This window comes from Convolutriloba macropyga, chromosome 5 (genome assembly GCF_964194025.1).
Source record: "Convolutriloba macropyga chromosome 5, txConMacr16.3, whole genome shotgun sequence".
NCBI classification, from domain to species: domain Eukaryota; kingdom Metazoa; phylum Xenacoelomorpha; order Acoela; family Convolutidae; genus Convolutriloba; species Convolutriloba macropyga.
The window spans coordinates 59,052,246-59,075,528 of NC_134472.1; the positions used below are offsets into that span (position 1 = coordinate 59,052,246).

The 23,283-nt window shown below is 35.6% G+C and overlaps 1 protein-coding gene across 4 annotated transcripts in view; it reads left to right on the forward strand.

Annotated features, from left to right (window-relative positions):
- The first annotated feature begins 465 nt into the window (after positions 1–465).
- LOC142339502 (uncharacterized) overlaps positions 466–23,283 on the forward strand; it is a 72,061-nt gene continuing 49,243 nt past the window's right edge. For 3 of the 4 annotated variants that reach the window (XM_075389579.1, XM_075389580.1, XM_075389582.1), the window contains exons 1-3: positions 466–651; positions 6,778–7,023; positions 16,306–16,585. In XM_075389579.1, coding sequence (XP_075245694.1) covers positions 466–651; positions 6,778–7,023; positions 16,306–16,585 — 712 coding nt within the window. Of the gene's footprint in view, positions 652–6,777; positions 7,024–9,203; positions 9,808–16,305; positions 16,586–23,283 lie in introns of those variants that run through there. The other variant, XM_075389583.1, reaches the window with a different exon arrangement.

A 23,283-nucleotide genomic window follows, 5' to 3' on the forward strand; every position in this document is an offset into this window, starting at 1 on the left:
TTCTACTCCAAAAACTAAAATATCAGCCTGACCTCAAGAATAATGCCAATTGAACTCGGATCGCGCGATCACAATGACAAACAATACTAAGTTTGTTTACATTTTACTGTTTTTTGAGATTTGAAAAATACCAAATGCTTCAAGAAAATTTAGAGGAGGGAGGACGCCGGACAAGCCCAGTATTGAGAAAGTGTTTTTTTTATTTTGCCTTTTCAGGGTCGTGGAGGGTGCCTTATTCACGAAAGAGGGTGAACAGTGGGAACGCTTGCTGCTTCCTATCTAGAAGTTCTCGCTATTTGAATTTGTCGGTTTACACTATCTACCACTAATAGACTCATCTGTTATAAAATATTAACAAATTCACTTTGTGGTTTATTCGTTTTGAGCTCAATGTGTGATTGTATTGCGCTTTTTCAGGTGGGCTGTTTGGTACTGCAAGTCAAAATAAATTGTCGTGCCCGCAACATGACGGCATTTAATGACGACCATTTAGATCTGTCCATGAGTAAAGTTTACTTCAAAGACGAATATGACGATGACGATCAAATGAATGAGAATCTAGCAGCTGTTGCAAATCTTCAGGGTCATGCATCAGTTTATACCGGGAACGATGTGTCGAGCGCGTACATTACCGAGCAAGAATACACATCGGTGAGATATAAATAATCATATATCAGCTTTTTCCGGCTATATTTTTGCCCTTCAATTTAATTACATTCAACCCATTTTTTTCATTAACATCCGTTTCATAGAGTGGCGTTTCCCAGGTTGCTTTTTAATGTCCTACAGACCATATTAATTACAGTTTCATAGTCCAAGCTGGAGTCCCAGACCGAATCAACTTCTGATTATACTCTAATGGAGACCTTGTACTTCTGAGCTCAAAATTACATGGTGTTGGTTTCCAATTCTGGTAATCGATTTAAAACTGTTCATCCAGAGCAAAGTATGTTGTACAAGCGGGGAGTAACTTCCAGATAGTCCCTAAATTTTAATCTGCTCCAAATTTTTGTTAGTATTCGAGAAGACAGCTGATTTTGAAAACTTGGCAAAATTGGATTCAAAAATCTGAACTTACGTTTTATTCTAATCGAGTTACTGAACTAAAAGATAATTTAATTGTACCAAATTTTTACATAACTATTTTTTATGGGTCGCTGTGTGACTGAGGGGTGCCCTTGACGTTTTTCAAAATTGATAAATATCTTTTGCATGACATAATTACTCTATTGACCACTATTTTTTTGCTATATGTTTCAAGCAAGCTGCACGCGGAATGGTACTATTTTTTGCTATTTTTCAATTTTTTTAAAAAAAGTTTTCATTTTTTGAGTTGATCCAGGCCAGAGTGCCTCCTCTATGGTTGAATAAAATGTACGTGCATAGTTTCTAGGTGCAATGGAATGGCCTTAAACTTTTTATTATCTCTGATTTTTAAACAAGCTTGCAATTTTTTGAAGATTTTTTAAAGGCTGAATTTTTATATTTTTGAATTTTTATAGGCCCTAGGGGCTAGGGAAGCTTATCTATGGCTGGATAATGGATAACTGTGTTGTTTTTTGTGGTAATTGATTGGTTTTCAACCTTTATATTTCAATAATACAAACTTCAGCATTTTATTTTATAAAATTTGAATTTTCAAATTTTCTGAAAACTATTATAGTGCATCGAGTTTATCGGTCTTTATGGGCCAGTAAAAGTTTTGCAGGCTTTAAATTGGGGTACTGGATATTTTCCATTAACCCAATTTCAACGAAATTCTTCTGAAGATATTTATATCACGAATTTTCGCAACATTTCAATGAAATTTGCCTTTTCAATATTTTGAGAATTTCTCATTTTCCGAGTTTAATAATCTTTTATAAACAGGGTTACTGGGTAGATTCAAGAGATGAAAATGGTTTTGAACCTATTATTATTGTATTCATAATTTGGAAACTTTCACAAAAACTGCTCTTTTCAATTTCAGTATTTGTCATTTTTCTTTATCTTTATCTTTAGTGGCCAATAAACCGCTTTAAAGACTTTGCGTGATTTCTTGGGTATATTTAAATGACCCAAACATGGCCTGCAGGGTAAATGGTGAAAGAGTTTTATCATTTATTTTTTTTTGTTTAGGTTTGATTATTTTAGTTTTCCTAATTTTGTGACTGTTTGGCTGACTTTTTTCAATTGGTCTTCTGGTGTCAGGTATAGTAGTTATATGTTTTTTGCAAATATTTGGATTGTATTTCAGTATTGCAAGGTTTTTGTAAGATGTTTTGCACATTTTGAGCCACGACATAAACTTTTTGTGACCATGTTCTGAGCTATATGTTTTGGTACTGCCGACAAACACGCAGAAGATACCAGTTTTTGCAGTTGTCAACTTTTTGGAAATTGTTTTTCGAATTCTTCCAGCCTAACGGGCCAAAGAATCTCCTAGGTTTTGATAATAAATTATTGCATAGTTAAAAGTGGTAATAGAATAGTTTTGTTTGTTTTAACCCTTTAATTTTAGCAATTTTTTGTTAGAAATTGTAGTTTAATGTTTTTTGAAATCAGATATCCTTTTGGGGTTTTCCAGCCTCAGGGGGCACGTCCTCTAGGGTGTGATAATAGGTTACTGCATATCTGCTATGGCTTGGTTTTCAACATTTTAATATTGCCAATTTTTGCAATTGTATGATAAAAACTGATTTTCAAATTTTATGAAAGTTGTTGTTCCTAGTTTATCGGTGTTTATGGGCCAGTAAAGTTTCTAAGGCTTGAATTGATGTTGCTTGGTGGTTTCTGGAAATGGTTCGGAAGATAATCACAATTTTTGGCAACATTTAAAGTTTGCCATTGTTTTCAAATTTACTGTGTTTAGCGACCTTGAGCAAACGAAACTTTTTAGGTCTTGCAGAAGAGTTACCGGACAGAACTCTTGAGACAAAAAAAAGGTTTTTAACGTATTAAAATTGAGAAATTAAGAAACTTTTAATAAATTTTCCAATTGTGAAGTACTTTAAGTCATAATTCTTGTATTTTAAGTCATCTTTATTGGCCAATGACCCCTTTCAAAGCTTATGCGTGGAATAATTGATATATTTAAATGGATGAAGTTTGGTGTTCAAATGTAAGAGCTTTAAAAGCTGTAGCAGTAATTGTTTAGTTTATTTGATTATTTTAGTTTGTCAACTACTGAGGCTTTGTTTTTTGGCTGGTATTGTTGAATTGATGTTTGTCAGATACGTAGTTCCATGCTTTTATTTAGTTCCATCGATTGTATTTCAAGACCTGTCCTATGTTTTTTGTTTTTTAATTTCGCTTTACCGTTTGATCGCGTTTTGTGTTTTGCTTAAGGCATGATTTTCACGTTTTACTCCTGACTTACTGCACTCTGTTTTAATTTAATGGATTTTAAATTCATTCACTCATTGAATTACGCAATGTAGTGAATGTGGTCAATGTTAAAAGAGCAAAATCAAAGGAAACGTGATAAACCGATAGAGAGCCATTAAGTATTATTGCATTAGGTAATAGTGCGATGGTCATTAAGTAATAGTGCAATAGGTTGTAAAAGTTCGTAAGAGCCATTGCTAGCTGACTTGTGTATTAAGCTTAAGAGCTCTCAGTTTAAAAGCTGAATCAAGTATAGTAGTTGAATCTGTCAATTTAAAAGAAACTTCTAAAAAGTTTTAAATTCTGTCAGTTTCTATCTCTTTTTTTTCTGTTTCAATCCGGATGTGCGTTAACGGTGGCTGTTTTCTGAAATTTTGCCGGCTACGTTTAGATTTTTGAATTCGGATGATTAAACTTCTGATAAGTATCCGTGGGTTGATATAAAAATCCTTAGATTGGTTTAAATTGTAGTGACTATAAGGTGCTTCAAGAACAGGCAAAAATAACAGGTATCCTGACGTGAAATTGTGCAATTCGTTTGTACGTCAGTTTTGTCGTTCAAGTTCTCTTTTTCAAACGGTGGTATTACAAAATTCAGCAAAAAGAAAATGAGTTAGCTGTAATTGGACTCACAAGAATTTTTCCATGAAGCTTGGCTCAAGGTGTCGAAGTATTCTTCTAAGAAGCTTGCGCAGTATTTTGCTGAATCTTACAACAGAGTTGTGTATATTTTTTTTGAAAATTGTGAATATAAGTTTTAAAATATGAAGTAAACTTGCCTCTGACTTCAGAGAGAAAGCCTCAAATTTGGTGATCGTTAATTTTAGCTAATTTGTTGAATTTTTAGCAGCAAATTTGGGGTATATGTAGCTAAATGCTCTGCGCGAGAAAATTTACTGTTTCATAGAGAAAAAAAACAAACTTGGCCAATGCTGCCTGGCCAATGATGCGTTTTTATCGCCCTCCTACTTCCTCAAGTTGTTGTTATTGTTATAGCCCGCAGTCTCTGTCGGGGGATACAATTTGGGAGCTAACTGCTTCCTGAGATTGTATCTCCTAGGTTGGTCATCGCTCGGTTCAATCATAGCTCCGAGCTGGGTAACAAAACTGCGCTGTCCTACTATATTGGATATTGCCGTATTCACTTCCAGCAGAAAGTTAGACCAAAGATTCTCAACTCAGAGTGTTGGGTGTTTTGCCGACTTTGTTTGCATCGATCGCTGGTGTCATCATTTTCTTCATCAATTGGCATCTTGTTTTCTTATCCAGTTTCCATTTCTCATCGTTCAGCGTTGAGATAGTTACATCCGGTGGTTGACTGTCGCAGCTTATCAATCGTAGCACTTCTTTGTGAATACTTTGAACTCCGGTTTTGTAGTCCATACAATTGAGTTCACGATTATTAGGCTGCAGTTTTTTCATTTGTTCTGAGTAGTGCGGGTGGAGAGACTGCCTAATTTTGCGAGCCTTCTTGTTGTCAATTAGGTCATCAGCGTCTGATACTATCTTCATATTTCCTCCATCTGGAGTCGGTATCGATGACATGCATATACAGGTTCAACAGCACAGGAGATGCCCTTTTTCTGCGGTTAGAGCACTTATTACTGGATTCAACGTGCGTAGCGAGCTTCCTTGTAAGCGTGGTTTTGAAGTCAACTTAACGGGATCGTAGTTCATTTAATTACGTACAAATTTTCAAGTAGTTGGGTGTTTCGAGCGTCTTTGGAGGGCTTTGTACATATTAATTGTTGTTACTGTTGTTGTTACAATAAGTCTAATCCTATATGTCTTATCCGATCCGGCACTTTTCCAGGACTTAGTTTATTGTGTTCGCAGTAGCTCTAATTCCTCTTTGAATGGGAATAGTGTTATGTTTGTAACCGTATGTCTGTGTTGTGGAAGACTGGAATAAATTGGAGAAGAGCGAGACTGATCCTGTTGTTGGTGGCTGGCGAAGACTATATGGAAAATCACTTGAATTGAAGATGCTTCATTAAGGCGAATTTCTTATCGCTAAGGGTGAGGGTGAAAAATTCCTACAGAAGATTAATGATAGTTCAATCCTAGTGCTCTAATTGATAAAAACCATCTTCTGGTGCAGCTGATTTGTAAGTTGATTTGAAAAATGTTAGTAGGGAGCTAGTTTGTCGAGTTCCCATCTATCAAAATAATGATCAGAATCAAAACATCTTTGTTTTTTTTTCAAGTTCCCGCGCTATAGTTGAAAATAGCATGTCTCATTTTGCTTCCTCTCATATTTTGCTTCAGCTCATTGAATTTTGCCTCCTGGATTAGCTGAATTTTATTTACTGAGGAATCAACGCAGCCGTGCTGTTGTCGTATGACATTTTAGGATCAAATGCAGTCTAATTGTAATGACCGATCTGTTGCAAATTATCAATTCGGCAGCTTTGCGCTTCTGCTTTGTGTGCCAGTGTGTCTGGCTGGAATTGTTGTGATGTGTGATTGTGATGATGTGCGTTTTAGCATTGTGAAGGATAGAGAGAAAGATGTGTGTGTATGTGTAGGTTATATGCCACTGAGCGTAGTATGAATGGAGAAACGATGGAGAAATAGAGTGAGTGAAGAGAGAGAGAGAGTGTCTGTGTGTATGTATACAGTGTGTTATATAGTGTGGTGTATGTGTATGTGTGTATTTTTGCATCTGCGTGCCATCTGCCCTGATAGCGAATGTGTGACGCTCTCACCTGCCCAACACAGTGGGTACACCTGCAACACACTTGTTCACATTCTACTCCCCATTCATTCACGCACTCACTCTCCGCCACACTAACTATCCTACTGCTGCTCCTACGACTACTTCTACTACCTACCTAGGACACGGCATCATTGCATTACTGCATTGCCAACATAGTCTCCATTCGACATACAATCTAATACTCTGACATCGACATTCTCGTATATTGTCTCATAGGGACTGGGTCTTCGAACCAATTAAAAAATCTCCGAAACCGTTCATCCCATTGATCTCGATAACTTGTTATAAGTATTCGGATACGTTAAAATTTTTGTCTCTGATCTGTTCTGGCTTTCTGTTCTTGAAATATTTCTTTTTAGTTGAAGCATAAATTTTTGAAAATGTTGGGGCCACGTTTATCGTCTTCCAGTGTTGATTATTTTTTACGATTCACAAGTTGTTATAGCGGTTTTTATTTTGTCTTTGGAAGCTTTTTTGTTTTGTTCGTAGGTTCTCGTTTGAAGTTTCTTCGGTTAGGATAGAACTGTAACTCTTTTAGGTATACGTTTACTCATTGTTATTTATGATTCCCCCTTTTATACATATTAATAGAGGCTTAGTTTTAATTATCTGATACTGCGCCTTATGCGAATACTCGTAAATAGACATTAGAGCTACTGCAGCGCTGGTTACTTCACTTCATCGCATTTCAGTCGCCTTACTCTCTACCCTCCCAGTTACTGCACTCGAATCAACCAATCGTATCAGATGGGTCTTCAAACAGCCACAACCCAATCCACACCTTTGCGAAGCCAGAAGACTTCCTCACTGCTCCATCTCAAATTCAGAACTGCAATGAACTGGACAGTACAGATGCCTTCATCCAGCAATCTATGGACACTCAGGGTTATGGTGGTGTCAATGGGGCCTCCACCGTGTTGCCTCTCGAGGAGGAAAATGTAAGACTTTGAATTCGAAACGAATACAATTACTAGTGAACTAATATAATTATGCGGTGATCTGCCAGTGGACGCTCGTTGTGATCTAATACTGCATTCAGCCAAATCTATATAGCCCGTTCTGTTCTGTGAATGAAACTTCGCGGAAATTAATTGGCGCTTTTTTTTGAAAAGCCTAATCTCTGATATAGTATGATATAGTTACTGGTGAACGCTAAATCACCTATCTGATTAGTTGTCTATGATTAGTTGCTCTCGAACAAAGTTTTGAAGCAATTATTGGTGTCGCGCGTGTCTTTTTATGCAAAAGTTGCCCTTGACTGTTTTGACTTTTTCGCCGTTTACTTTTTAATTGCTCTCAAACGAAGTTCGTAGTAATTATATTAGTCCTGTCGGTCTTTTTTTATGCAGTTTCTCGCTTGACCAAATTTTCGTCTGACGCATTTGACTCTTCGTCTTCAAAAACGGGATAAACAGGTAGCGCCCAGCGGGCATTAAGTGCTCTTAAAGCCTTTCAGCTCACTAGTCTTCAAGTATGCGATTCGCAGAATCTGTTTTGCAGACTTATACTTATGGTGCGAATGGTGGTTCTTAAAGATTGACCCCCCCCCCCCCCCCCCAACTGTTGCCCCCCCCCCCCCATGTTGTCAACTGGAAGTAGTTTGCCAATATGCGATCGAAAGAGAAGTTCACCGAAATCGCTTTAATTGTTTCAATTTATTAAATCATGTTAGCTTTAACAGTTACTATCTTAATCATGTTCTTTTAAAGACTTATCATGTCAGTCTTTAAAAGCTTTAATAACATCATTTGAAGCCCCTTAGTGAAGTTATTACCCCTCGCTAATGCAAACTAAAGTCAAGCCATTCCCTCCTAAGTGAGCTGGTTGCAATAGAACGCAGCACCCACTAAGCCTTCTAGAGCAATTCGCCCGATGTTAGTTATCATAGATGCTTTAGCCTACATCGTACTTCATTTTAAAATGTTGTCAGATACTTTTTTGTTTGTCTTCCACAGTGTTCTTATTCTTGTTCTTGTTGAATTTAATTCTTATGTTCTGCCACATTTGTTCATTTTTATCTGATGTTGTTTACAATTTTATCTGGCTTTATCTAATGCCATTTTGACTTGTGTTAACGTTGTTAATTGTTTTTGTTATCATTTCTGGTCTCATCAATTTTAGGTCTAATCTTCTGTCCAATGTGGCATTATTTAGTTTCTTGTCTGACTAATGACCGTTCCCAATGCCTTCGTTGGAGTTAAATTTGAATCTATCTATTATTTTGAGTGGGAAGTTGATGGTTGTGATTACTTTGCCTCTTTTTGTTCTTGCTTTTCTTGACCCGTCACCGAGTCTCATTAAGGACAAATCCCATTTGCTTTGAAGTGAAGTACAAGTTGATTTGTTTAGTTCAGGTTATATCTGATGCAATTTTGATTTCATTAGTGATTTTTTTAAAAGGAATAGATATCGAGTTTGACCATTGGCCATAGAATAGTTTTCAACTTGTTTAATATCACAAGTTTTAGCAATTTTTTATATGAAACTTGCAGTTTTTTGTCATTTTTTAAGGTTTCTCCAGCCTTAAGAACCATGGAACCTCTTAAAGGGTTAGATAATAAGCTGCTGCATAGTTTCTATATGTAATGGAATGTTTTCAAGATTTTATTATCACGAATTTAATCATTTTTAAAATTATTTGCAATTTTTTCAGAAGAGAGAGAGAGAGAGTCTGTGTGTATGTATACAGTGTGTTATATAGTGTGGTGTATGTGTATGTGTGTATTTTTGCATCTGCGTGCCATCTGCCCTGATAGCGAATGTGTGACGCTCTCACCTGCCCAACACAGTGGGTACACCTGCAACACACTTGTTCACATTCTACTCCCCATTCTTTTACGCACTCACTCTCCGCCACACTAACTATCCTACTGCTGCTCCTACGACTACTTCTACCTACCTAGGACACGGCATCATTGCATTTCTGCATTGCCAACATAGTTTACATTCGACATACAATCTAATACTCTGACATCGACTTTCTCGTATTTTGTCTCATAGGGACTGGGTCTTCGAACCAATTAAAAAATCTCCGAAACCGTTCCTCCCATTGATCTCGATAACTTGTTATAAGTATTCGGAGACGTTAAAATTTTTGTCTCTGATCTGTTCTGGCTTTCTGTTCTTGAAATATTTCTTTTTAGTTGAAGCATAAATTTTTGAAAATGTTGGGGCCACGTTTATCGTCTTCCAGTGTTGATTATTTTTTACGATTCACAAGTTGTTATAGCGGTTTTTATTTTGTCTTTGGAAGCTTTTTTGTTTTGTTCGTAGGTTCTCGTTTGAAGTTTCTTCGGTTAGGATAGAACTGTAACTCTTTTAGGTATACGTTTACTCATTGTTATTTATGATTCCCCCTTTTATACATATTAATAGAGGCTTAGTTTTAATTATCTGATACTGCGCCTTATGCGAATACTCGTAAATAGACATTAGAGCTACTGCAGCGCTGGTTACTTCACTTCATCGCATTTCAGTCGCCTTACTCTCTACCCTCCCAGTTACTGCACTCGAATCAACCAATCGTATCAGATGGGTCTTCAAACAGCCACAACCCAATCCACACCTTTGCGAAGCCAGAAGACTTCCTCACTGCTCCATCTCAAATTCAGAACTGCAATGAACTGGACAGTACAGATGCCTTCATCCAGCAATCTATGGCCACTCAGGGTTACGGTGGTGTCAATGGGGCCTCCACCGTGTTGCCTCTCGAGGAGGAAAATGTAAGACTTTGAATTCGAAACGAATACAATTACCAGTGATCTAATATAATTATGCGGTGATCTGCCAGTGGACGCTCGTTGTGATCTAATACTGCATTCAGCCAAATCTATATAGCCCGTTCTGTTCTGTGAATGAAACTTCGCGGAAATTAATTGGCGCTTTTTTTTTGAAAAGCCTAATCTCTGATATAGTATGATATAGTTACTGGTGAACGCTAAATCACCTATCTGATTAGTTGTCTATGATTAGTTGCTCTCGAACAAAGTTTTGAAGCAATTATTGGTGTCGCGCGTGTCTTTTTATGCAAAAGTTGCCCTTGACTGTTATGACTTTTTCGCCGTTTACTTTTTAATTGCTCTCAAACGAAGTTCGTAGTAATTATATTAGTCCTGTCGGTCTTTTTTTATGCAATTTCTCGCTTGACCAAATTTTCGTCTGACGCATTTGACTTTTCGTCTTCAAAAACGGGATAAACAGGTAGCGCCCAGCGGGCATTAAGTGCTCTTAAAGCCTTTCAGCTCACTAGTCTTCAAGTATGCGATTCGCAGAATCTGTTTTGCAGACTTATACTTATGGTGCGAATGGTGGTTCTTAAAGATTGACCCCCCCCCCCAACTGTTGCCCCCCCATGTTGTCAACTGGAAGTAGTTTGCCAATATGCGATCGAAAGAAAAGTTCACCGAAATCGCTTTAATTGTTTCAATTTTTTAAATCATGTTAGCTTTAACAGTTACTATCTTAATCATGTTCTTTTAAAGACTAATCATGTCAGTCTTTAAAAGCTTTAATAACATCATTTGAAGCCCCTTAGTGAAGTTATTACCCCTCGCTAATGCAAACTAAAGTCAAGCCATTCCCTCCTAAGTGAGCTGGTTGCAATAGAACGCAGCACCCACTAAGCCTTCTAGAGCAATTCGCCCGATGTTAGTTATCATAGATGCTTTAGCCTACATCGTACTTCATTTTAAAATGTTGTCAGATACTTTTTTGTTTGTCTTCCACAGTGTTCTTATTCTTGTTCTTGTTGAATTTAATTCTTATGTTCTGCCACATTTGTTCATTTTTATCTGATGTTGTTTACAATTTTATCTGGCTTTATCTAATGCCATTTTGACTTGTGTTAACGTTGTTAATTGTTTTTGTTATCTTTTCTGGTCTCATCAATTTTAGGTCTAATCTTCTGTCCAATGTGGCATTATTTAGTTTCTTGTCTGACTAATGACCGTTCCAGATGCCTTCGTTGGAGTTAAATTTGAATCTATCTATTATTTTGAGTGGGAAGTTGATGGTTGTGATTACTTTGCCTCTTTTTGTTCTTGCTTTTCTTGACCCGTCACCGAGTCTCATTAAGGACAAATCCCATTTGCTTTGAAGTGAAGTACAAGTTGATTTGTTTAGTTCAGGTTGTATCTGATGGAATTTTGATTTCATTAGTGATTTTTTTAAAAGGAATAGATATCGAGTTTGACCATTGGCCATAGAATAGTTTTCAACTTGTTTAATATCACAAGTTTTAGCAATTTTTTATATGAAACTTGCAGTTTTTTGTCATTTTTTAAGGTTTCTCCAGCCTTAAGAACCATGGAACCTCTTAAAGGGTTAGATAATAAGCTGCTGCATAGTTTCTATATGTAATGGAATGTTTTCAAGATTTTATTATCACGAATTTAATCATTTTTAAAATTATTTGCAATTTTTTCAAGTTTTTTTGAACCTTTTTGATTTTTCCTGCACCAGGGGCCCGGGGACCTCCTCTAAGGTTTTATAATCAGCTGCTACATAGTTTCTAGGTTAATGCAATGGTGATCATTATTTTAATGACTCCAGCTTTAGCAATTTTTTGATCAAATTAATTTTTAAATTTTGGAAAATTTTATCGTGTTCCAAGTTTATGGATCCTTGAGCCAGTGAAAATTTTTTAGGCTTGAAAGAAGAATACTGGATAGTCTCTTGAGACAATGAATTGGAGTTTAAGATAAAACCGGATAGACTGGATAAATAACTTGAATTTTAGTAAGATTTTGTTGAAATTTTTAGTTGTTTTCAAATCTTTTGATTAGTTTTGTCCTTTCTGAATTTAACGATCTTTACTGGCCAACGAAACTTTTCATGTCTTGCAGTTGGGTTGCTTGACAGAACTCCAGAGAAAAAAAATGGTTTTGAACTTTTCATTGCGAAATCTGGAAACTTCTCTAAATGTAGCACTTATTAGTTTTCGTCTATTTGGTTTAATTATTAACAAGGCTAGAAAACTAAAAGTTGCAGAGTCGGAGCCCATCATGGAGAATATTCTTAGCGCGCTCTCTCTATGTCGGTTCGGGTTCCTTTCCCTCAGTTTCTCGTTCACGTTACCTCTCACGCTCTATCTCTCCTTAACTCTTTGTTGATGCCGCTTTTCAGCTGCTCTTTTGTGGCGTGATATCATAATATATTACCATCATTAACGCTGAATGGTAGCAGAAATGTTTTTTCATAAATGAGTTAACTACTACTTTTTAGGCAATTGCACTAAGACACAGTTTGTATCAAATACATTAATCCTGTTTGTCTTTTTCACGCAGTTCTTCGCTTGACCAATTTTTCGTCTGACCAATTTGACATTTTGTCCTCAGAAACGGTATAAAGAGGTAGCGCCCAGTAAGTTTCAAGTTTTCTCAGAGTTTTTCAGCTCACTAGTCTCCAGGTATGCGATTCACAGAAACTGTTTTGGAGTCTTATAATTTTGGTGTGAATTGCGGTTCTTAAAAGTTGATCCCACACCCTCACCGACCGGCCCCTTAAGTTATCCCCCCCAATCCACTTGTGAACCCCCGCTGCGCTAACCTCACACCCCGGGCTTGGCTAGCTACTGACGATGCCAGCCGCTCGTTGGCTGTTTGAGAGCAATTCGCCCGACGTCAGTCGGTTATATTTTTGAATTTTGTTCTCCGAGCAACAAAATTGGAGTGTTCTAATTATAGAATGTAACTGTATCCAGCTACCTTGCTTTTTTATTATCTTTCTTTTTTCAGCAGTGATCTATTTAAAGTTCTGGTTCAAGTTGTATGTTTTGCCGTTATCTTTCAAAAACCGGAGCTTTAAATCAGGTTTGAAACTGTTTTCATGGTAAATCCGAGAGTTATAGTTTTTTAATTATTGATTTGAAAAAAAAATGCAAGCTTCAGTTTATAAAAGCAAAACTTGGAGTGCTTTTGAATTTAAATTTTTTTAAACGCTGTTTTAAACTAATTTTAAACTAAAATCATTGATTTCACCAAACTCCTCTTCACTTAAAGTCATGTCCTTAAATTTATAAAGGCTAAAAAGCAATTGTTTAATTGATCTCGTAGAGAAGCAATTATTGGAAACGTGTGTGTTTTTTAAGCAAAATTTCTGCTTGACCGAGTGACTTTTACGCCCTTGACTTTTGCGTTTTGCGTGATCTAAAATTCCCTCTCAATCACAATTTCAAGCAGCTGAACTCAATTGACGGCAATTTGATAACTCAAAGTCAAATGAAAAGTGCGCCGAAACTTGTGCCATTGTTCATTTTAAATCTTAAAAGTGGTATATATTAAAACCTCTAATGCCCCCCCCCCCCCGACTGAAGCAGGCTGCAATTGATTAGAGCTCCTACTAGTCGTTCGAGAGCAATTCTTCTGACGTTTAGTCGGTTATGTTTTCAAAGTACTAGATTTACTATCGATTCGCACCGCAAGACATCAAAGGCTTCCGAGTCGCCAAAGATGCGAACCACAGAAATTAAAGATTTTCTATGAATAACCAAATAGAAAAGCTCCTCTACTCTCTGAGAATGCTTGACATTCAATACATTTAATGTTTTTGAGTTGTGTATGTATATTAATTCACTTTCTCTTCTTATAGCAGTTAACTTTTTGTTCTACTGGTATCGCAAATACATTGTTCGTGCTCTCTTACTGCAGTATTTTTTGAAATTTATTTATGATCGCAAAAGTTCAAAAAATGTTGGCAACGCTTGGTTTTAAAAAGGACTTTAAGTGTACATCCGGAGAAAAATTGAAAGTTGATAATTATATTATCCAATCGAAATGCCTACAATAACTTCAGTCATTAGCTAATCGTGCAACCAAAATGCTCACATGAACTATTAATGGCTTTAGAATAATTCTGTTTCCATTTTTTTCGTGAGTCCGAAAAGATTGAATTTTGGCAGTTTTGTTTTTAAATTTGATTTTATGTATTGATTGGGCTGTTGTTGTCTTTCATGTTTTCTGCAATTTACTGGAATTCATTGTAGTTTTCCTTTTGTTTTTCTCAGATGCTTTTTAAAGGAAAATTTTCGTTGATTTTCTTCACTACTGACTTTGACCTCTACTACAGTGCGGAGTCATACGAAGCTCCAAGCACTTTCAATGTCTTATAGCTTGACGAGTGAAGGGTACCGTTGAATTATTGAAAGTTTAGACTTTTGGTGCATTTTTTGCTAACTTTTCAACCGAATAATTTTGCGCTCAACCATTATTTTTCAGCTATGTTAGTGCAGTTTCGCCCAGTTAAACTTCATAGCGCTGCTTGAGATATTCCCATAAGTTTTTTATAGCTGTAACTTGATTGTATTTAAATTACGGTACTCTTGTTGTTATAATGGGGCTTTTATAAAGATCTGTTAGCAGTTTTTATAATTTTATTGTCAATTACATTTTAGGCATGCCGAACTAAAAAAAATAGCAGAAGTTGAGTAGCTGGATTGCAAAAAATCTTAAGTTTTTGAGAATTTTTTCACGTGTGGCAATTTGGCTTCTGTTTTAAATGTTTTTTCGCATGACTTTTTCCACGAATGCTTTTATAAGATCATGCATGAGTTTAATAATATTAATACATATAGACTTGTACTAGCTGAAAACTAAAGCAAAGATGCCACAGCAACAAACGATACCTACGGTCTGCAATACTCTATAATATATATGCGAAATCAAAGTTTAATAAGTCTTTTCTTTGATGACTTCTTTTTTAAATTCTTTTCTGAGCCTTTTAAGTAGACGAGGAGGAACCATATGCTCAACTGAGCTTTTTTTGTTCAGTCAATTTTGGTCGACTTATATATTCACCGTAGAGAGTTGTTTGTGGTGTCATAAGGAAGCCCATATAGGGTACAATATACAATTAGAGATTTTTTTTTGAATTTTGTTTCGTCCATGGGAGTTATCTGGGTTTAAATTTAAGTGAACATTTGACTGATTTCTTTTTTGTTTCTATTTTCTTGATTTTTGCTCAAATCATCGATGATAATATAGTTGGTTTTACTTTAAAAGATAGTGGAGTGTTGTTGAACTATTTCATCTGAAGTATAGCTGCAGTTGTGGCTAAATTTCAAAATTCAGCGGGCGCAATCTTTGTAAACTCCGAAGAGTTCTCGTTTTTTTCTGCTCCGGATTAGTGTTCTAGAAGTGACATTTTTTGCGATAATTCGACGTGAGAATAGTCTCAGAATGCATCATTTTTAATTTATTTGATTTTTGGTCGAGTTCAATTCGCTAAAATTTGGAACAATAACTATTTTGATGGACAAGTAGCAATAGCAAGACTAATTTTGTTCTAGTCGGTGATTTTACTATCCGGAACTTTCTAGGCTTGTATTGAGGTGCTGTCTTTATTTGAAAATTGTTTTTGCTCTTTTTGTTATGTTAATTGAGAATGACATCAATTCAAGACAAAATTATTGGCATATCCCAATACGTGGAAATAAGGACCAATTAATGTATATTATAATTTCAGTGAAAATTAAAAAAAAATTCACTGAAATTTTCAGTCCATTTTTTGCAGTCATTACTTAGTCTCGCTAATGACAGGTCGATTTGGCTTCCTATGGCGTTCCAAGTTAATCCATGCATTTTCTAGTTGAAGGCTTATGGTTATTAGAAATATTTGTTTTCAAAAAAAGATCGGCTGTGCCACATTTATGTTATTTCTGTCAATTTGTAGCTTAATTCCAGCAAGGAAAGGTCGCACACTCTTTTTAGTGAATCTAATCTTTTTTGCGGTTTAATGTCCTAAGTAATGGTTTTTTACCTTCAATGCTACGAGGTTTCATATTTTTTTGGACATTTGACCATTTTGAAGGTACTTTTTTGTTGCCTTGTCATATCACATTAATGGCAGGTCACATATCTTATTAATGGTGTTGAAGGAAGACGCAATTAAACATTGCTAATTGAGTTATTCATTTTTGTTTGTATTTGTTCTAAACCTTTTGATTCATTTTAGTTGATAGCTAATGGTTGTGCTCATCGACGCCCTATGGCGTCATTATGAAATTCGTTTAGGGAGTTGACTTGGAAGCGATTGTTTTTATTCAAACCATTTTTTAAAACAATAAGTGAATTTTCGAAAGGTTTTTTATCTCTTCCTCATTTGGTCTACTGAGTATAAAATGGGGATGAGCGGAGTCGGAACGTTATTTACAAACGCACATTACCGAGCCTCTTGTTCATTTTCTGTGATCAATATCTAGAAGCTGAATGCATTTGTCTTCTTAGGCCGTGGATTTATCCCACAACAAATACCACCACAATTCGGGCGATGGCGCTACTACAGCTGCTGCTGAAATGGATGCAATGCTTGACAGCCTCAGTGCCGCAGTTGCTCAGTCTGCTGTTGAAGGTGGGAGTGACTTGACAAATGGGATAGAGGAGTCGCATTCCCAGCTGTATGGTAATAGTACAGTTGCAGTTGGCGGAGGTGATAGAAAAGTTGGTGGACTTGTGAGTCAAGATGCGAGGATGTACCAGAATAACAACGACTACAATCTTGTTACTGGTTCGATTGTTTAAAATGCATACCGGAGCTTCTGATATAAGTTACCGTCTAAATATAAGTTGCCCGCTGGGTTTTCAGAAGCTGTACTCATTTTATCAAGGAAAGCTGATGGAAAAGCCACGAGTAATCTTGCAGTAATCTTGCGGTTAGTTTTTTGGGTGCGACGACTCTTCAGGTTGTTTCCGGAATTCATTTGGCTATGTTTTTCATCCTTAAAATTGGCACAGGAAGTGATATTCGCAAAAAACGTTGTTTTACTGCTGAGCAATTCTAAAGAGTGGGGCCAAAAGAATGTGTCTTCTTGTTTATGCGGCTGGTTTTGAGAGTGAAAATCGCATTTGGAAAAAATTGTCTGACCGCAATTTTTTCACTTACGGCGTTTTTAAGCATATTTATGGTTTCAATTATTATCTGCTTTGGAGGCATGAATAAGCTAAATTAATGTTTTTAGATTTTTTAAACTAAGTTTTGAAGTTTTTGATAAGATTTGTAGGTAAGTTTTTCAACTATTCAAGTTCTTAAGCTTTTACCATTTTTTCACATATTGTTCCGTTTTATAGCATCTATAAGTAACCTCATGCTTATGGACCTTTTCAATTACCACTTTGTGACAGAAAAGGATCCCAAAAATTTAGAGAAGTTTTTGTCAATTTCTTGCAGTTCTCATTTTCAAAACAAGAAAAGCTTTTTGTCCCATTACAACTTTCACACTATTTGGCAACGAAAAATAACAAATGCACAAAAGGTTTCAATTTTCTGTGCATCATTAGTGTGTAATGAATTTTTCGAAGTAATTTGGGGGCAGAGGACTCTTCCAGTCGTTTTCTGAATTCTTCGGGTTATGTGTTTTTCTTCGTCAGTTTCGATTTTCCTTGGTTACCAGATTTTTCAAGATTTTGCGCGAAATCTTGACGTCTCTAGGCTAGTTTTTCCTTCTCTGCTAATTCTGCTCAAATTCTGTGCAAAGCAGTCGAAAATGAACAGAGACAGCATCGAAAAGCGGACTGTGATGAGCCCATAGAGACCAGTTTTATATGCCCGGAATTTGCTAGAATTTACTCTTATAATAGCTTGTAATTTCTTGCACAATTAAGTGTTTTTTGCATCAGATTACTTTGATCAGATTTTCGACAAGTATTTATTTCGATGTTCAAAATTGTGTTATCTAACTGATTAAATTTCTACTTGCGTCCTTTGATTTCAGTCTTTTATATTTAATTTAATTAATAGCCGCCCTCATCTTCTCAGCCGGCTATTATAGCGCTCTTATTTTTTTTACTTCGTCGAACTAAAAAATGTTTCGCTTTACCTCATTTTGCCGCTTTTCCACCAGTTTGCGTGAAATCTTTTTGACTTCTCTAGGCTAGTTTCTCTCTTCTCTCATTCTGCTAAAAGTGATTTTGAACATCAGTTGCTCAGCAAAGCAATTCAAAATGAATATAAAATTGTATAAAAGTCAGTATAAAAAATTGAAGTCAGAAGTAGAAACGGGATAAACTCAGAAAGCCCAATTTTAGATGCCCGCTATTTGAACGTCGATCCTATAAGTCTTAGTTTCCATCTCTAATGCTTATTGGTATTTATAGTAGCCCTAAGAAACAGAAGTAGGTTCAACTACGAACTGCCATCAAAATAAATCAGACTTAAAATTGTTTTTGTACAAAAATCTTTTTTTTTCAATATCTTCTATTCTTTCAATCCCCATCATGCTTTTGGGAATCAACGGTGGCTATTTTCCGGCAATCTGCCGGGTATGTTTTATAATTTTCTCTTAACGGATAGCAGCTGCCATTCTGTGAGCTTCAGGTTAGTTTTTATAGCTGTTAGCTGAGCGTAGCTATATTGCAGTAATTGTGGGGTTTTTTTGTCTGACTCGTTTGTTCTACATTAGTTCAGCAAAGCTGGAAAGTCGTATTTTTAATGCCTTCTTCGTCTCCTTAGCGGCTTTTGCGCTCGCGACGTTATTTCTCACTCTCGCTGTAGCCAACGTTTTTAGCTCGTTTGCGTGACTAGATTTTGATCATACGTGACTTTCTTCACTCAATAAAAATGACCTTTGCGCTTTAAAACTATTTAATTTGAATCAGTTTAAGGTCAAAGGGACTCGTATGTGTAATAAAGGTCCCCAATAAAAAAGGCTTCTGCTGAAGGAATTTCGGTAAGCCTTATTAATCTATCGCTGATTGTTTTTTACATAGCTTTTTTAGCGGCGATCATAACTTTTTCAACTGATATCTGTCACTTTCTGTCTGTATTATACGTCACGCTGCAATTATACGTCAATTTCGCAGCAATTTCCGGAATCTGCTGGCTATGTTGCTAAAATTATATGTTAGTGGGTTACTAGGTGAAAACCTCTGTGAGTTGCACTTGTATTCAAAAGAAACAGTGTCTTTAGTTTTACCTGCAATTTTTTATACCGTAGAAAGACGCCAAACAATTGCTTACTAGGTGGTTTTCTATTGATCTCGAATGACAATTAAAGCAATTTTTGTAAGCATGTTTTTGATGCATTATTTTGTCTCCATTTTTGAGCTTTTGTTAAAAATTATTTAACTCTCTAGACGTTTTGACGCTTGACTTCTTGATTTTTGAGTGATCTGAGTTATCCAGACTTACGTGCCTCCTCTCTGAATTAAAATACCCGGCCTGTCGTTCGAGAGCGTTTTTTCCGACGTTAGTTGTTTCTTACAATTTTTATTACAAAATTGAGGTCAGTGTTTTAACTTTTTATTTGATATTTGTTTGTTTTGATATGCATTGAAAATAAAAGCACGTATGAAACCCTACAAAAAGTTACTGCTATTGATTTTTTTACTCCAATTCTGAAGTTTGTGTAAATTGAACAAAACAAAAGCGAAGTGCTATATTTTGAAATTGATTTGTTTCGAGCTGATTTTTCTCATTAGCTCTACAGCAAGCTTTTATTGAAGGTCGTGTGTGTCCTTTTGTATTTTTTTGCTTGATCGTTTTGACTTCATCGATTTTTCGCTTTATCAATTTTTTGTCTGACCTTCTTTACTTCTTGTCCTCGAAAACTGGCTAAACAGGTAACGCCTGGAGGACATTAAGTTCTCTTAGATCCTTTCGGCTTACTAGGCTCTAAGTATGCGATTCTTTGAAAATGTTTTGAAGACATAAATTCCAGGTGTGATGAGTGGTTCCTAGACCCCCTGATCACGACGTTGTCTATCCTTCCTTCTTTGTCGTATCATGTCTTTTTTGTTCCCGTTATTTCAAGTTTCAATTGTTTGGTTTACATGTTTGGTTTCATGACATCAAAAGTTACCACTCATTTCCCTTTTTTACATGACTTTCAAAAACCTTATAACATTACACAGTGATTCACAATCAACAATTACAGGGCACTTTACACAAAATAATGGAGAAGTTAATATTGGGCATTAACACCCCCTGTGGTCACCCCACGCCCCTTCATGTAAGCCAAAACTAGCCTCCGTATGCCGTAGCTAGCTACTGACAAAGCCAACCGCTGGCCAATAGATCGAGTATTCTTAGCCCAACGTTAGTCGGTTATTTATTTTATGTTTGCTTGCTCAACTCGCTTAAGCAGTTATTGGGTATTGAGTTTGTTTTTTTTTCGATATATACTTTTTTTTATTTTGATATAGGATGGGGGCTAAAATTGCGTTTTATTTGACATTTTTGTGTCAGTTTTTTAGGTCTTATTTAGGCGCTGTAATTTTCTGCCATGAGATTAGCTTTTTATCGCGATTTTAATCCTTTTTTTAGTTTTTTCCACGTTGCAAAGTTGAGTTCTGCTTTGCACCTCTCACCATTTCTCTTTGATTCTATTTATTTATTCGAGAAATTTGTAATTTAATACGAGTTGCGTTGTTTGAGAATTTTGCCCTAGATAAGGCAAAAACTGGCTGGATCTTCTTATACATACTCAAGAAAAAATGTAAAAAAAAGCTGTAAGCTCAGAATGCAGAATTGACTGTTATGCACTTATTGGGATCTTTTTCAGTTTTGTTATTGTTTTGTAAGCATGACGATTCATCAAATTAAGTGAAATTCAATGTCACTGCCATTATGAAACCTGTCTATTGGTAACAAAACATTATCTACAGTTGCTTTGAGATTACTGTCAAAAGCAATGACTAAAAGTCTTAGTTTTAATAAATCACAGCATACGTAAGAAAATTGTGGCGGAGTACGTGGAAGGCCTGCCTCCGTTCAATTTCTATCGCCTCCGAGAAATAAAAAGATATTTGGTTTTGTTTATAGTGTTTAATTGAGAGGCGGAATTTTGAGGCCAACAGCAGCTGTTCCCATTAATTTAGATTTCTAAACTTTATTCTTTAGAAACATTTAATTGTTCACACTCACTCACTGCCTCTAAAAAGTCTTTAAGAGGAAACAGAACGACGTTTATTTTGTCGTCCGCCCCCAGCGTGTGTATTTTGCGTTTTTAACCACCATTTATTGCGTGAATCGTCCATCTTTGTCAACATTTTTGTTTTGAGTTATTGACATTTTTCAAACATGAGATTTACAGCAATAGAAGTTGGGTCCGTTTTCTGACACCCACTGAGTGAAGTGATCGAAATGAAAACAAAATTTGTAAACAAATGTGAATATGTTCTTTGAAGTTCCGCTCTGTGTGTGACTCTCTCTCATCTAAACAGTGTTTGAGACGTTGGCTAAGAGGGCTCCACTACCTGCTGTTAGTTATTTCAACAATGCGTATTGGCAATTCTGTCTTTCAATCAACTGTATTTTTAAATTTTCTTCAATTCGTTGCTTTGTTTGTATTGACACTGAAACAATTTAGCACTTATCGAATTGGACTGACTTATCGGATTCAATTTATTTTGTTTATACATTTCATCGATTCCTCTGACGAAGTTTTATAGCTCGTCGGCAATATTTCGGGTTAGTTTCATAGTTTTGTACAGGGTAAATTGTTCTTGATTTTCGACTTTTTTTACTGGCATCGAGGAAGTTTAATCTCGAATTTTTTTATGGTCCACATAATTTTCGAGTCTCAGCAGTTGCTAAAGATATTATAGTAGAAAGTTTAAGAAATAATTGATCTTGTGTATTTACTACAGGTCCACTTTCGAGTTTTTAGCTTCGAGTTTCTGTGCTGCAGTCAAATAAGTTAAATTTCCGATAATGTTTTGAACTTTTGAATGCTTCATTCATTGTTTAATAGCCGCGAAGCGATAGCGGCTATTATTGGGGACATCGTGGTTTTTTTTACAATCCAATATCAAGTTTCATTAGAAGCCCGTAGCCGCGTTTAGTAGTCCTTCGAGTACTTAGAGTAGTGAAGCTACTGGGAAGGCCGTTATTCAAGGTTAAAAGGTCATTTTTAGGAGTTTTTGAGCCCAAAATAATGCCATTTTTCGCTTTTTTCGTCATTTTTTATGGATTTTTTGTTGGATCAGCCTACAATTGAGGTTTGTTAAAGTCGATAAAGGGTTTTTGCAAGACGAAATTCCTTTTTATGGCCATTTTACGAGCTATATGTTTTGCTACTCCAAACATAAACATGGTAATTTATACCAATTTTTAACATTTTTTTTCAAGTTTTTTGAAAATTTTTGGCGTTTTTGAGTTGTTTCAGCCCTTGGAGTCAAGAAACCTGTTGTGGGGCCAAATAATAGGTCATTATAATGTTTCTAGTGGTAAAGAAATGGTTTGCAAAATTTTTACTTCACGAATTTTTTGATAAAAATTGCAGTTTTTTTCAAAGTTTCTAACATTTATTGTCATTATTCAAGTTTTCTAGCCCCAGTGGCGAAACACCTCATCTAGGGTTTGCTAATAAATTAGTTTATTGAAAATTTTTTTATTGGCCTTGGAATGATTTTATTGGTTTATTGAATATATTTTAATATCACAAATTTTGCCAATTTTTTTTTTACTAAACTTGCTTTTTTTTTAATTTTAAAAATTTTTGTGATTTTTCAGGCTTATCTAACCTAAACTGTGAGTGAATCTCCTCTAAATGTTGATAAAAAGTTACTTTATAGTTGCTGGTGGTATGGGGATTGTGTTTCCAGATTTTAATTTTACAAATTCTATCGATTTTCAAATTGCAATTTTTTCTTTCAATTTCTGAAATTTTATTATTTTTCCTCAGTGGCCGGGGAACCTCCTTTAGGGTTTCCTAGTATGTTACTGCATAATTTCTAGTAGCAATGAAATAGTTTTCAGTTTTTTAATATTGCAATTGTAGGCAATTTTTTTTTAATAGAGCTTGCATTTTAAAATTTTTGATTTAAATTTTTTTTTAATTTCTTGCCATTTTCTGAGTTTAGCGATCTGTACTGGCCAACGAAACATTAAATAATGCCGACTTGTTACAAGACAGAACTCCAGAAGAAAATAAAAAATGTTTTCGAACATTTTTCCAGCCATATTTCAGTAAATTTTTCGCTTTTCATTTTTCAATATTTTGAAGCATTTGTTATATTTCTCAAGTTTATTTACCTTTTGTGGCCAATTGATCTGTTTCAAGGCTTTTGCGTGAGTTATTGAGTATATTGATTTGTGTCATATATATGGTCTTCAGGTTAAAAGCTTCAAAAGGTCTGGCAATAATTATTTTTTTTTGTTTAGTTCGTTTCATTCTTTTACTTTCTCAACTTTTGAGATTGTCTTTTTGGCTGGAATTGTTCAATTGATCTGCTGGTCAAATATATTGGGTCTGTTTTGCATTCAAT